The sequence below is a fragment of the Mytilus edulis genome, chromosome 1, assembly GCF_963676685.1.
Source record: "Mytilus edulis chromosome 1, xbMytEdul2.2, whole genome shotgun sequence".
NCBI lineage: Eukaryota > Metazoa > Mollusca > Bivalvia > Mytilida > Mytilidae > Mytilus > Mytilus edulis.
This window is the reverse complement of record NC_092344.1, coordinates 69,645,561-69,661,699: the sequence shown is the minus strand read 5'-3', so window position 1 is coordinate 69,661,699 and position 16,139 is coordinate 69,645,561. Positions and strand designations below refer to the sequence as shown.

Below are 16,139 nucleotides of genomic sequence, written 5' to 3'. Positions count from 1 at the left end.
TGCATTTATCTTGTTTATTTATAGTACACTACACGCTTACCTAGACTGGTTTGTTTACCTTTTAAGCGCCTCCCTTTTCTGTCAATCACACCTGTCATTTCTGAGATATATATATTCATAGCCCGACCTACATTAGCTTACAGCATGTGCGCTACGGATCGCTGAACCAGTATGAAAACATATATACTATGCATATGTTTGTGCAGACATATAAAACCATTATTTTACAACTGCGGAAGTAGTAAATCTTTACCTACACGCATTGGGAACGGTTTGAAGTTTCTAGTACATTAGTCAAATATATAATTAGTGGACAATAATACATTACTCCAAAATTAACAAATATCACGTACACATCGATTTTAGAAGATTTCCTAAATTGTTAAAAGGACATTTTAAATACTGTATACAATTTTAATCAAATCTAATTTACAGGATGTAGACATTCGTGATATTTCTCTGAGTAGTACATAATCGGTGTCACGAACACAGAAAAAAAAATTATGTTTGAGTTTTTGACCCATTCGTTTTCTGTTTTGATTTTTTTTTAAATTATAAACCAACGAGATGGGGTAGGTAGATTGCCAATGAGACAACTATCCATTAAAACCACATGACGAGAATTTAAAAAAAGTATTGGGCACCATACGTGTATACTTCAACAATGAGCAAAATCTTTATTAAGTGTTTGTTGATGTGATTGTCATAGGTGTTTCTCATTTTACATAGATTAGATCGTTGGTTTTCCCGTTTGAATGGTTTTACACTAGTAGTTTTTTGTGCCTTTTATGGCTTGCTGTTCGATGTGAGCCAAGAACGTACTTTGACTTATAATGGTGACTTGGACGAAGAGTTGTCTCATAGGCACTCATACCACATCTTCTTGTGTATCTATTCCGATCGTTCACAGTGGTTATAAATGAACAATGATTTAATAAAGTGTTCTACAATACTTCACTGTGTATGCTACAAATAAAAACCACAACAAACGAGCAAATAAAAAACATTGTAAACAAAGAAAAAGATACCACTAAATAGTAAAACTTCTGCTGCTTTTGAAGTACACAACACAGGCATGGACATTGTATTTCCAAAAGAGACCCTACGACTAGAACACAGAGTAGAAATATAGAATTTTCAATGCCTGGAATCTTTGACAAAAGACGTGTTTTAATTTACAAACACATGAGAAGGGTATCAAAATTACATGGTAAATAAAGCATAAAATAATATGTGTCACATGAACAACTTAGATATATTGGTGATCCAATTACCAGGGGTGGACTATACACAATTTGCTGAAATAATGCTATTGGATGAGTAGAGTCTTGGCTAACAGTAAAATTTGAGCGAGGTATTGCAGTCAGTCAGATGCAGAAGTCACCAATGGTGGACGCTAAATCTTGAAATAGAACACGTACTAAAATTATTATAAACAAACATATTAAACATGTACAATAACAAACATATATGCATATGCAAAAGGACCAGCGAACGTGATGTTCGTTATGATTTATCGAGGTTTTGAAAACAACTTAAACATACGATTGAGTTATTCGGTACAAACAGTACTATTTGTTAGTGAAAAATACACGAAAAACAAAAACATAGGTGCAGTATATGCAAGAAAACAACGATTCAAAATCTTGACGCCAGAGGTATTCTTGTGGCAGCGAAGCACGGAAAAGGATGTTTTATGTTAACAAATACGAACGAAAAGCAAATAGCAATGCTGTTAACTTATGATAACCCAAGGGGAAAGTTGATCAGACAACTTATCAATTCTTGATAAAAATATCAATAGATAGATGTACTGGAGGGGAAAGGCGATTACGTACACACGGAGAACAGTGACCATGACACTTGTAAAATCCTTTCGAGAGAACTTTATACCCAGTAGAGACACGACAGGGGTCATGCCACTAAAAGTGGGTGGTGTCAGCCATCTGTCGAAATATTTTACAACTCCTAATACTATCTTATGGTTGATTAATTGTGTAATTAATTGTATAAACAGAAAGTTAGGATTAGCTGTCAAAGCAAAATTGACAAGAAGTTTAGCTGTTGACTGCACTCAAAACAATTATAACCACTATCTTAAGTACTGATATGAGCCGGATTAAGATAAGAACATGCGTAAATTCTATATCTTGATATTCTATTTATTCCAAATAGATAAAAACTAATATATTGACCGGTTGATTGTTAGACTGTATTGTTGTCAAAGACGAACGATTAAACACAAACAAACACTGCTTTTAACGAAATCTGAAGCATGCTAATGAGGTTAAGCCAGCTGAACTATAAACATCAAAACATAATAAAGGTACATTCAAAAAGATGACAAACAATCTGTACTGGGTTAACTGTAAATATAAGGGTACCGGTACAACTTTGACACTTAATAAACTAAACAAAACTTTATTAAAACTTCATTTAGAGTACCAAGTGAACTGATCCTGTCATCAGAAATATCATAAGGATCGGATATTGTGGTAAATATGGTATATTTGTTTTCAGACAACACCCGCGCTTTTTTTATATCTTCTTCCCGCTATGCTGAATCACCCGTGTCAAGGACTTTATATTTCAATACACGTTTATTTAATGACTTGGACGGTCTTTAAATATTTATTTAAATTGAACTACCTGAGCGAATTACTATCATATATTGGCATACTTTCTACAATGGCAGGAAGTTCAAAGTATTTATTCGCTATTGAGTACTTGATGATTTTCTTATTACGTGGTTTATATACATTATAAATAGTCATTTTCAGTTTTATTGGATTTTTATATTCAGTGCGTTCATATGAGTAATAAATGAAAAGTCAAATTATTCAAATGTCATAAATGAAGCGGTCACTCTATTTGTGTTATGATTGTAACGTAAAACTGTTTGAAGGGGAATAACTCCGACTGCCTCGATACAGCTTTCTGAAATGTACTAAAATATCTCAGACAAGATATCTAAACAGAAACAATGGAAAGGCCGTGACTTAAAAAAGATATATTAAAAAATACGACCGACTTATTAGTTCCTAGATTTTATTCCGGGTTTGGGAAATAAGGAACAGAAGAATATCACTTTTATATTTCTGTTACTATAAGATTTTTAAACGTAACATAAAAAACCAAAATATTAATTCAAATATTTATTGTCATATAAACTATTAAGCTAGTGAAAAATTATACAAACACACACAAAGTACATTTCACAAATAAAACTATGGGAAAACATATCATATAAAACATAAAGAAGTTAACAGTAAAAAAGGCAAAACATGTAAACACCAAATAAAGGAGCCCCTGAAGAGTAAGCATGCATGTATGATAAATCCTTCAAAATAGATAATCCGGGTTCTTTAAGTAGTATTTATAAAAAGGGATATTTAAGGCATAAGTCGAAGGGCAGTGATTGACCACAACTCTCACCAAGATATTTAACCAGTGAGTTAAATCTTACCAAGTATCTCTTTATTTGACATTTCAATGTGTATGCCCATTTTCAAGATTTTCAAGATTTTATTTGAACACTCAGACACAGATACATGTGTAACATGAGGTCATACATAATAGCATTATATAAACATGACGAAGTAATTATGTGGTATCAATGACATAGTATAAAGATATAACAATAACATACAACATGTTGGTTTTTTTTAACATTTTCAGAACATATTGGCAATGTTTTTCAGCATACACACTTGCTTAATTACTTTGAGCAATCAAAGTAAACTGATATGAGGTTATGTAGACATATTAGAACTTGTATCGTTAACCGAAATACGACTTTGAAAGCAGAAATGGTTTACCTATAGACGAATTCTGTTCAAATAGTATGAAAGTAAAATGGTTTGAACTTGGGTTTAAATGGTATATCTAACAGGTTTCATGGAGAAAAAGGAAAAGACGGTCATTGGGTTAAAAGAAATCAGAAAATTTAACGGTTGACATAATTTCTTAAGACGGTTACACATGGAAGAACCCTTCAAGTGGGATTTTTTAAACGACTGTTCCTTTAAGGATTATCCTAACATCCGTTTTGATGGAAATAAATGTAAGAAGTCGAATATCAAAGAGAAAACCGAAAATAATATGTTTACCTACAGTTATAACAAAGGTCGTGTTTCTTTAACAATGTACCATTTGACACCTCGATCACGACGGGCGACGAAACTCACTTTCATCTAATGAAAAGCCGATTTCTAAATAAAAGAATAAAAGTAAGAAAACCTTATGGGCATATATGTTATTTCCTGTCTGACCCCAAAATCATACAAATATTGAATTTCCCACTTGGTTGAGCAGTGTTGTCGTAGGTGTTGCCTTAGCCTTGCAGTAAATTTGCCAAGATATATATATATAATATATTGTTATTTTTTCAAGATATGACGCAGTATACTGACCTATAATGGTTCACTTTTATAAATTGTTATTTGGATGGAGAGTTGTCTCGGCATTGGCACTCATACCACATCTTCCTATATCTATATACATTTCGTATCTATAAGTTCAACAGAGGTTTACGAAACTTAATCAGAAGCGTTGCAATTCACCGACCATTTGTTTCATATACTGATATCCTTGATTTTTGGTATTTGTTTAATAATAAAAAAAAAGACTTTAACATTATATACCTATATTTAATGTTTTAATCATAATGCCATCAGGGTATCTCTTGTAAACAAATATTCTGGAGTGGGTGGGTTGTAGGGTGTTATGGTCGCCCAGGTTAAACCAAATACTTAAAAAATAGCATTTGTTGCCTTTCCGCTACTTATAGCACGAAATAGACTGGTCGACTTGGAGTCAGAATAATGTGACCGTGTAGGATGACTAATTTTCCTGCGTAATGCTACCTTGTAAATTATCACGTTAAGATAATGGCTCGATCGTCTGTGTAGTAAAAAGCAAGCTTCATATTACATATCACAACCATGCTCTCTTCTTGATATGCATGATATTTGCAACTGGACAGACATTAAACAATACACCATCAGCATCACAATTTTTAATAGGAAGGAATTATTTGTTACATATTCAACGAGTTTTTCATCTATGGTTTGATATATATGTGACAGGCAACAGTAATCAGGACCCAAAAACTGACCATCACCCAACACACCTTCTTAAATAGATAAACACATACAAAAAATCGTTTAGTATTGAGTGTCACAGCGACACTGAACTACAATGCTGATAAGCGATACGCCGTAAAGCCTATGTTTTGGTTGCGATGAAGATCAGACCACAAAGTCTTTTTAGTCTTTTTTAACCTCTTCTTTTTGGCGAAGGTATTCAATAATTAACAGTATATCATGTTGTCTTTATGAAACCAAACTGAACTTTCTGATTTATAAATAAGAGACCGTATAGCTTATGACCTTAACTCTACCTCATTTTCATGCTCTTATGATCGAGATTTGAAAACACACTTTGATTAATTGATGGCTGTTTATCACCTAGTGTCAAAGACAACTTCCATATTCTAGACGAGAACATCCATGTTTGGACGAGAAAATATCATTAATGTATAACTTTGTACCAGACATCAATGAATCTAAAAGAGTCCCATTTATGCTAACTCCCCGTCAGTCACGTGCAAGTGTTGAGGGAACAAAAAATGTTTAATTTACTACATATATTCCAAAATAACTTCAAAAGCTCATATAACTTGCAAAACTACTAATTCTGTTCGTAATAGTTACAGTGCATTATGATTGTCGTTTCATATAAAGGTCTTCATCTCTTACCCAATGTGATCATCCTGGAAATATTAATGATTAAAGTCCCGACTTCAATATAGATTGATTGATTGACTGCTTTTGATTGCCTATCGCCCAGTGACAAGTATTTCATGCATATTCAAGATGGGAGGAGATTAACAATAACCGGGATGAAGGATCGATGTCCAACTTTTTCATGAGGGAATGGAACAGACATTTTATCGTGAACATGGTACCAAAGGACCCATTAAAGGAGTTGTAGCAAGATGTCTTTAAGAAGGATATAAAATTGAGAATGGAAATGGGAAATGTGCTAAAGAGACAACAACCCGACCATAGAAAAAAACAACAGCAGAAGGTCACCAACAGGTCTTCAATGTAGCGAAAAATTCCCGCACCCGAAGGCGTCCTTCAGATGGCCCCTAAACAAATATATACTAGTTCAGTTGTTTTTCCTACACAAGGCATTGGACTATCCCCTTATCAAACCCTTGGAGTCTACTAGAATTAACCAGATGTTTTACCCAAAAATTCCAAAAATGTATTTGTAATCAAGTAAAGGAACAATACCTACCAGACTACGGTTAAATGATGCATTTGTGACCCTGATAAATGACTGACGCCAGAACCTACCAGCTGCTAAAAACAAGGTCGTCATCATTACAAAATCAAGTAGATCTATAGAAAAAAGATATTCTTTTAAAGTCATTTTAAGGACGATTTACTACTATAAACCTAGACTTAAGAGTTGTGTTGATAACTTCAATCAATTTAATTCAAAATTATAGAAAATATAGATCTGACTGTAAACAGTTTAAATAACTATATACGCAGGAAACAATATTAGCAAAAACATGCAATTTATACCAAAATGTCCTTTCTTGGTGTTCTGCATCCCGATTGTTAATGGTGTTAGTTGTTGATGATGATGACGTATACAGAAATAACACATCTTATGGCAAAATCAAGATGACCAAGTTCCAAATTGAAGCAGATTACAGACAGCCGGCTTCAACTTATATTATTTGTTACAAAATAGTTTCAACGGTGTTATTTACACGTTCATTCATATTAGAATCCCACTCTTTTCATGCTTTCGTCACGTAGGATAGGCGAAAGATACCAAAGGGACATTCAAACGCATAGGACAAAAATAAACTATTAAACAACGCCATGGCTAATCAGCAACAAACAAACAGACAAAGAACAGTGCACAAAACAAAACATATAAAACTAAAGACTGATTTACACGAACCCAACCAGAAACTGGGGGTTATCTCAGGTGATCCGAAAGAGTAAGCAGACAATGCTCCACATGTGACACCGGTCGTGTTGCTCATTTTTGTACAGTAATAAATCTAATTCCGCAGGTCACATTCGGGGAAAGGGGGCGGGATTGTCACTGAATTACAACAATTGGAACGTATTCATGAAGATTCCAAATGGTCAACCAACTCGTGATGGTGTCAGTTAAATTTGCGAAGAGATGACTATCACTTTGATATGGTTCATTAAACAACCGTCACGTATATGTAAAGTATATAACAGGGTCGTCTATACCAACTAACAATCACTTTATTATTGATCACTTGATGTGTGGATTTTTTTAATCTACATGTATGACTGGAATTTATGATAATGATAACTTGATTATTCACAAAAATAAGAAGATGTGGTATAATTGCCAACGAGATAACTCTCCACCAGAGACCAAATGACATACAAGGTAACAACTGTAGGTCACCAAACTACCTTCAACAATAAGCAAAACCTATTCCACATAGTTTGCTATATATATATATATATATAGTGGGCTCCGAAATGAAAAAAATGTAAAACAATTTTTCGCTTAAAATCATAATAACATTTGAGCAGGAAATTAAACATGGATATTTCTCTATCGCGTAGGACAAATTCGCACAAACGTATACTATGATATCGCACCGTCCAGACCTAAGCGGTTGCATTCCCTTTTGATTAAGGAAGTTTTATATCAGCAGTATAATTTAAATGCAAGCCGTTTAATATGTAAAAGATAATCGAAGACAAGTTAAATTTTCTGTTGATTTTCTCTCTGTATATTCTCATTTTGTTAAAAGCGGCGTCAATTTGCATGCACGAGCCAGTATCATGAGGGTGTTCATTACCATTCATCCAATCCATATTACAGTCATGCACGTCTCAGTCCTTACAACTGAAAGGACGTGCTGGATCAGCTCCTGATTATCCGTTGTCTGCAACATGTTACGCTGCTCAAATGGTTCAACAACAAACTAGTTTATGAGTCCCCCTGACAGTAGATCCGCATCAGCGACACCCTGAAACCCATTGTGGAAGGGTGAGTGTCATGTTCTCAGTGCCCAGACATCCGAGGGCTATGTGTATCGTAGTTTTAGTGCAATTTGCAGCCATCTACTACAGAGTCAATGATTCATCTATACCAACAACACATGATCATCCCCGTGATTAGTGTGCTGCTCAGCTGATCAACCTGACACAGAAAGCAGCCGTTGTGGAGTCCATATGGAAAAGAAACATCAAAATAGTAAAAAGACAAACCAAAACAAATCACATAAACCAAGACGGCCGCCTACCAAAACGGCGCCTTCCAAAATGGCGCCTTCCACCTGTTCCTGACCAACTGCACAAAATATTTAATGCTCCACAATCGCCCGAGCGAGTGCTGTATAGCCAGTCAAGGTCGTTAAACACCACCATTATCATCATTAGGGTGTGGCTTGAGGGATGTGGATGTGCCAGTGGTTTACAGAAAATAAAATAATGGGCAACAAAAATGAAATAGAGAAACATAGGCAAAACAAAAATAAAAGAATAGGGCGGAATAATGGGGTGTTAAGATATAAAGAATATATACAAAAATTAAAGAATTGTGTTGAAGTATATACTGATTACAAAAAAGAACAAAATCCAGTATACAGCAAGTTAACAAGTACTTACAGAAAAGCTATTATTGTTGAAGATAAGGAATACAAAAATGAAGTACCCCATCACATAGTTACCCTCTTTTATTGCTTCGTTTTTATCTTGATAAGTTTTTAAGTACATTTGTCGTATTCAGTGGTCGCATTTCTTAAAAGTGTTAAAACGTTTTGAAAAATATGTATTTTTTGAAGTTGCGTTTTTTGAAAATAATTTTCTTTACACTATGATGCATGTGGGGAGCTGCACTTAGTTTTACCTCTTAAAGTATAGATATAGCTGCGCTAGACTAGTAGACTGAGTACACTATTGTTCGACATTACTATTAGGCTCAGTTGATGGATCAGTGGATCGAGCATAGGTTGATGCTGTGGTAATTTAAACAGGAAAATCATGTTCTGCTGTTGCAAGTGAAAGGTTAATGCCTTTCCAATGAATACATAAAAGTAACCTAAAATAAGTAAAAGGAAAATTCTCAAAAATAAAGTCTAGTCACTATAGATTAAGACATGTTTTGCATGTCTGCGTTAGTGCCTCTATTGCATGAAAGTCAGTCTTCATTTGACAATACGGTACGATAACAGACTTCTCCATTACCAATTCCAAGTTGGATCCATCAGGAATTCCAACATTCCGTATAAAGTAGTCTCTCTTTGGTCAGCATCACTTTTAGATCGTCTGCTTAACAGGTGAATAGCATTAATATCTATAAAAGGCTTCAGAAAATCGAACAATTACTATATTGATAGTACGTTGTCATGGTTATGCTTCATCAGTCTTGCAATTATCATATCCAATGTTTTGGAATGAAATTTTCATGAATTATAGAGTCACATGACATCGTTATTCTTGGGATGCAAAATGGTTGACGCAGGAAGCTTTAGGGTGTTACAAAGTACTGACTACTTGTGGTCTTTATCGTAAATACAAAATTAACAAGAGTATTCTGAAATTCTTGAGGATATTGGAATTTTGTGCTGTTGATCGATCCAAGAACATACTGCGATCAATAATTAATCCGTTTATAAGAATAAACAAGTGAACAACACGTGAAGATATCAACAGATCGTCAACTGTTTTGACCATCGGAATAATTGTAGAATGAGGTTCCAAGTATATATTTGTTTAATCGTGTGATGGATTTTTTCTTTGCTATATAAATACAAAGTGAAATCTGTCTTTTAGTATTTGTGTATTCTTCAAAACAGGTTCCGGTGCATCCGAACGGTTCGTGAATCTGTCAACAAGCAACTCCTTGAACAAAATGCCGTTACATGAGCTACATGGCATTTTATTCTGACTATTTTAAAGGAGATGGAGATATACTTGAAGAAATGGAATTTAAATATTTATTAATGAGAAATGGGAAAGAAAATTCAATGCATCGGCCGCTATGTCATGGACGGGAAAACACTTGGGAAAGGCACTTTTGGCAAGGTGGAACTAGCCACACATGGCGTGACAGGTTGTAAGGTGAGGGGTGCCGTATATTTAAACATACCGCGCTTGTAACTTTTTTCTATGCAAGTGAACAAGAAACGGAAAGGTATTCGTAGGGTATCTTAAATATATTTTTAATAGATTTATTTATCACTGTTCGAGGTATTTTTGAATTCCAGTAATAAAAGAAATGTCTTTGATATTAACTATATTTTCGGCACCTAAAGCTGACAGTACCATTTAAAAGTAAAAAGTTCCACACAAATTATATCTTTAGAAAAATTTGGTCTTCTGTTTTCACATCTTTCACAAGAGTTGTCTCCCATTTTGAGTTATCTCCCATATTGATTGTATTTCTACACTGTTTGTATATAAGTCAGTGTTTTTTTTTAAAGAAAATGTTGCAAGATAAAAAGCAAACTTTAAATAGTAATCATTTTAATTTGTATTTCACATCTTAAGAATTTTAGGAACTTCTTGGTTATTACAACATGTAACTTCAGCAATGTTTTTGAAATTATTTTTGGATGGAAAATTAATGTGGGAATAAAATGTCTAAAATGGGCATAACTTTATAGCAGTACTTACTGTACTACCAAAGTGTATAAACCTGAAAAATATTAAAGGAATAATGGTTTATGAATTGTTGCCCTCTATGCAACCTGCAAATTAAGTACCATCTTTACTGTTTTTCTATTTATTTTAGCCTTTTCATGGAAAGGCAAATAAAATGTCTTTATTATTTCATGCTACATGTATTCTATGATTGGCATGATTCTGAACCAAATATATATTATTATCTTAGGCATTTTTTTTTAATAAATGTGCTATTTCAGTGCTTGAAGTAAGCAGGCATTTTTTTTTGTCAGACATAGTTAAACTTCTTTATATCCTACATTGTCCCGATGGGGAAGTACAAATGGTTTAAACTTTAGACAAACATTCTTTGTGGAAAAAGAAAGTTTTCTGTGCATTGAAATTTAAAAAAAAATAACTGAACAAATTGTGACATTTTTACTAGTCATCATTGGACTTGTAATATAAAAAAAGTAGTGTTATCATTGCCAGGAACATTCAAAATGTGGCAGGGTAACTTAAACATGTTTTGGGACAGTTTTCTAGTTATTTTCTAGTGAAGAAAACCTTCTGACCCTTCCAGAGCCCTCAGTGTTTTGTTGGTTTTTGTTATTTTAATCTTTTATTTTTCTGTGTAATAATGTCATTTGCTTGTCTTTGTTCTTCATTTTACAATTCCTATAGTGTGTTCTGTTTTTCTTCGACTATTTTTTTATTGACACTTTGGTATCTTCTCATCTCATTTTATTTTCTGGTGGTAAAGGTTTATAATAAACCTGACGAAGTAAATTTATGGATGAATCGGCATTTCTGCACAATTGAAATTATATATCCATTGGCTTCATGTAATAGGTTTGCAGATGTTTTGAAAAAATTGTTTGTTTTGGCCAGAGATTTTCAGTTGCAGTCCTATAAAACACAAAAGTCCTGCTTTCTGTTTAAAAATTGTAAAAATAACATTGTATGGGCACATTCAAACAGTAAAATTGGGTCATATATTTAGCTGATCTGTAAAAAATAACATCTCAATGCCTTATATATCATGTACTGTAGTACAACGCTAGAATAAAACTGACGTGGAAAGGTAACACCCGGCCACCGAAAGCTTCATTTTTATGAAGCCCAGGTGGTCGTGTGGTCTAGCGGGACAGCTACAGTTCAGGTGATTTGGTGTCACGATATCTCAGTAGCATGGGTTCGAATCCCGGGGAGGGAAGAACAAAAAATTTGGGAAAGCAAATTTACAGATCTAACATTGTTGGGTTGATGTTTAGACGAGTTGTATATACATAATGTACACAGCTATGTATCACCATCACTGCTGGTGATCCGATGGATAAATCTGTTGTAGAGTTGTCACTGGCTCAGCGTACTTATATATATATATATACATGTATAAACGAGTCTAAATTGAAAACTACGTTCAAACCTATGATTGCGTTGGATAAAAACCCCAATTTTTATACATGTGCATGTAAAACAAATTTCGTTGTAGAAGGGTCTAAAAACAGCACAAACAACATTTTCCAAAAGACCAAAAAAAGTGAAAAAGTATTTTTAAACAAAACACATTTGACTAACAGGTCGAACAACTGATGTTCTTTAACCCTGCTGACTGCCATTGGTGATTGCCAAATAAAATAAATCACAAGATGTAACAAAATGGATCTTAACATAAATTAACTACTAAACAGAAAAAAATTTACTTGTGGCCACGATGTTATGCCACAAACATACGGTGTCAATATTTTTTTAGTACACCAGATCTGGATTTCGACAATAAATGTCTCTTCAGTGATGTTAGGGATCGAAACGGTATTTGGAAGGCCAAATAAAAAGTACCCTCATTTTTAGAAAAAGTACCTTCATTTTTAGATAGACTCTTGAATTTTAAGAGTCAATATAGGATGAATGGATCATATAAACTGGAGGGAAAATATGATACAAGCCCAAACGAAAAAATATTAACGAGTCTAAATTGAAAACTACGTTCAAACCTATGATTGCGTTGGATAAAAACTGAAATTTTTATACGTGTGCATGTAAAACAAATTTCGTTGTTAAAGGGTCTAAAAACAGCACAAACAACATTTTCCAAAAGACCAAAAAAGTGAAAAAGTATATTAAACAAAACGCATTTGACTAACAATATATAGTTTAATAGTTAAACATATTTATGATTAGATAGCTAGCTGATAAAAGTCTGATAATATACAACTACCATAGTCTAAAACATTGACTATTAGTTTGGATATATATTTCAAGTCTGCAGTTTACAGTTGACACAGTGGGGCATTGTACTGTGTCCACACTTTGTAATAGAGAATCTCAGCTTTTATATCTCCTCTTTTAGAGAACTGTAGGCATTCTCTCTAGAAACAATATTTTTCATTGTATCTTATCAACTTCAATTAAATTTATTATCCCCATTAATTAGAAGACAATTTACTCAAAACATCAATTTAGAATTGAACAAATAAAACACATTGCATCCCATTGATTTGCTGCAAGTGTTTGAACCAGACTATTTCTAATTCATTTATTAACACAGATGAATGACAACACATTTAATTAGAAATCAGAAGTAATCAATAAAAACACAAAGTGAAGCTATAATTTAAACTATTTAACAGTCGAATAAAACGATTGTGACCTTGACCTTGAGTAAATCATTTAAAAACATATCAAGTTTAAATTTTATTTCAAATTAGTTGTATGCTGTAAGTTGAATTTGTTGAAATATATTAAAGAAAAGATGACAGTGGAAAATTTAGTTTGAATTTTCCTTTAGCTATTGGTTAGAAACATTTGTGAGAAGGTTGGCTCTTTCCCCCTGTGTCCTACCAAATTTTTGTGCACAAAATCATGAATAAATATTATCTTTTTATGATACTTATAAGTCCTACACAAATGTATGTTTTGTTCTTATAAAAAGTAATAATGTGATTAATCTAAAAAACAACACTTAAATATGAAAATGATTTTAAAAGAATCAAGAAGATTGATTTTGTGATAGAGTATGAAAACTATCACACATAATTTTTTATTTGTTTTATAATGATAATTGAACAATAATGTGGATTTTATATATAGGCTAGATTGTCTGTCTTTGAAAGGCAAAAACTAATCCTTTGATTCCCATGTGTAGCATACCCTATAGATTTATAGTGTACGTAATTAGCCTGTCCCATTTCATACATAATTCAGGAACCCTGAGGAAAGAAAAAATCATAGTCGTATAAATAAAATATATAATATATAAATGGTCAACACATAAACATGATAATTTAATCCATTACTATGGAAATCCTGAATAAGGTGGGAGAATCCACCCTAGGGGGGTTTGAAAAGTAAAGGGATTATTGTAAATTACTAAGTCGTGACTTAGTTGTGAGATAAACTTCTATGTTAGAGCTTGTGCTGATGAAAAAGTCGTGACTAATAAAATAGTTGTCAAATAAACCTCTATGTTAGAGCTTGTTCTGATGCAAAAGGGAAGACTTAATATGTATACACTGTACAAAGAATTGCAGCTTGCTGTGTGGTGTGAGCTAAGGCTCAGTGTTGAAGACTGTACTTTGACCTATAAAGGTTTACTTTTATAAATTGTGACTTGGATGGAGAGTTGTCTCATTGGCACTCATACCACATCTTCTTATATATTTCTACTGATTCAACTCTTTTCTATTCTTATATTGTGGGAAAATTGCTCATGTATTATTCTATTTTTTTTTGATAATTCACTTTGAAATGATTGATAAACTAATGTTTGATCAAATTCCTTATGTAGAATTGAGTTTTCCATATAATATACACCAGCTCTAAGAAAGATAATAAAATTTATGTTGACCCTGAGATATCAGAAAATAATGGTCTCAACGGATATATATCAGAATACTTCATCAAAAGATTAAATAGACTTAGGCAAGTCTGGCAAGATGACAATCACATATGACAAACTATTTTGTAAACTACCAAACATGTTTTGGGAGTTGATTTTGATTTATATTTCTTAACACTTCAGAATGGGCGCATATATTTGGAACACTCTTTTTTAAAAATCACTGGATCAGCCCTTGCAACCCTTAACAAGATCATATACAAAATTTATCCTTTAACCTTTTGCGCTGGCCTAAAGAGGCATTTGTTTTAGCAGAAATCTTTTAAACAGACTGATCTTTATCTGATGACTACAATAAGCGGATCCAGGGGGGGGGGGGGGGGCCCGGGCCCCCCCTTTTGTCGGAAAAATTTGGTTGATTATATAGGGAATCATTGAAGCATGACTGGAGCGGGCCCCCCCTTAGGAAAAGTTCTGGATCCGCCACTGACTACTGTAGTATCATCCTACCTAACAAATACATTTATTACTATTTTCATGTCATTCCCTGAGTAAAAGTTTAGATATAACAGCTGCCGATGTTGACTCAGATACTTGTCTAATGTTTAACATTGGATGACATCTCATGTAAAATTGATGTTTTTTTCAACAAGATTCTCATCTATCTGAGATAATTTCCTGAATTAGGAAAATCCATTTCCAGAAATGTGTTTTTATTTGTTTATATAGTCATGATGGTCAGCTTCTTTTATCACATTGAAAATAGCCTCTGAGTAAAAGGTCAGCTGCAACCTGTCGCAGTACTGAAATAAATTGTGATGAATTAAAAATGAATAAAACAGCTAAGCAGATATGTATGGTTTGCTGTCTTTTTGAGGTATCTCCTTTAATTCAAATAGTATATATGTAACTGGTCAAAGCACCATCTTCCTGTAGTCTAGAAATTTTTGGGTTAAAACGATTCCTTGCAATGACCTGTAGGGTTGAAATATTTGACCCCAGCAATGGCATGTACAGCCGGTACTAATGGTCTTTTGTTTGTCTGTGAGTTTTTGGTGTACACAGTGATGTTCCTTACTTACTGAAATATATGCATCTGATGGTTTGCCTTTAATTTAAACTCATACAAAGATTGGTGGCCTCAGTGGCCAGGTGGTCAAAGTAGTTCATTTGCAGTATCACTAGCCTGTCAGGCACAGTCAGTTGTCCGACGGTCCATTTCCTTTTTCATAATTTTCACTTTTGTCAATCCAAAAAACGGGGAAATACACAGGTTTGTTAAACATGTCTTGAATAATTTACTTCATCGTATTTAAAAAAAAAACATATCATGCACCAAATGGGACAGTGGTTTATTTTCTATCGTACCTGACATCTTAGTACACATTTATTTTATGAACTAGAGCTGATTACATTGGGTCCTCAAACAGTGATACAAATGTATGCACAACAATTTGCTCTCTTTCTAAGTGTTTTAAAGGATTTTTTTATTATTTCTTTTGAGATGTTTGGTTGATTTCAGTTGTTGAATTTCTATGGAAACTTGTGGTTAACTAAATCAATACAAGTAGCATTTATTAATATCACTGATAGACATTTAGTAACTCTTT

General features: G+C 33.4%; 1 protein-coding gene across 2 annotated transcripts in view; it reads left to right on the top strand.

Moving 5' to 3' along the window:
* The first annotated feature begins 9,514 nt into the window (after positions 1–9,514).
* Positions 9,515–16,139, top strand: part of LOC139488205 (uncharacterized) — a 105,332-nt gene continuing 98,707 nt past the window's right edge. The window contains exon 1 of one of the 2 annotated variants that reach the window (XM_071273665.1): positions 9,515–10,145. In XM_071273665.1, the coding sequence (XP_071129766.1) occupies positions 10,035–10,145 (111 nt within the window). In that variant the 5' untranslated portion in view covers positions 9,515–10,034. The remainder of the gene's footprint in view (positions 10,146–16,139) is intronic. The other variant, XM_071273675.1, reaches the window with a different exon arrangement.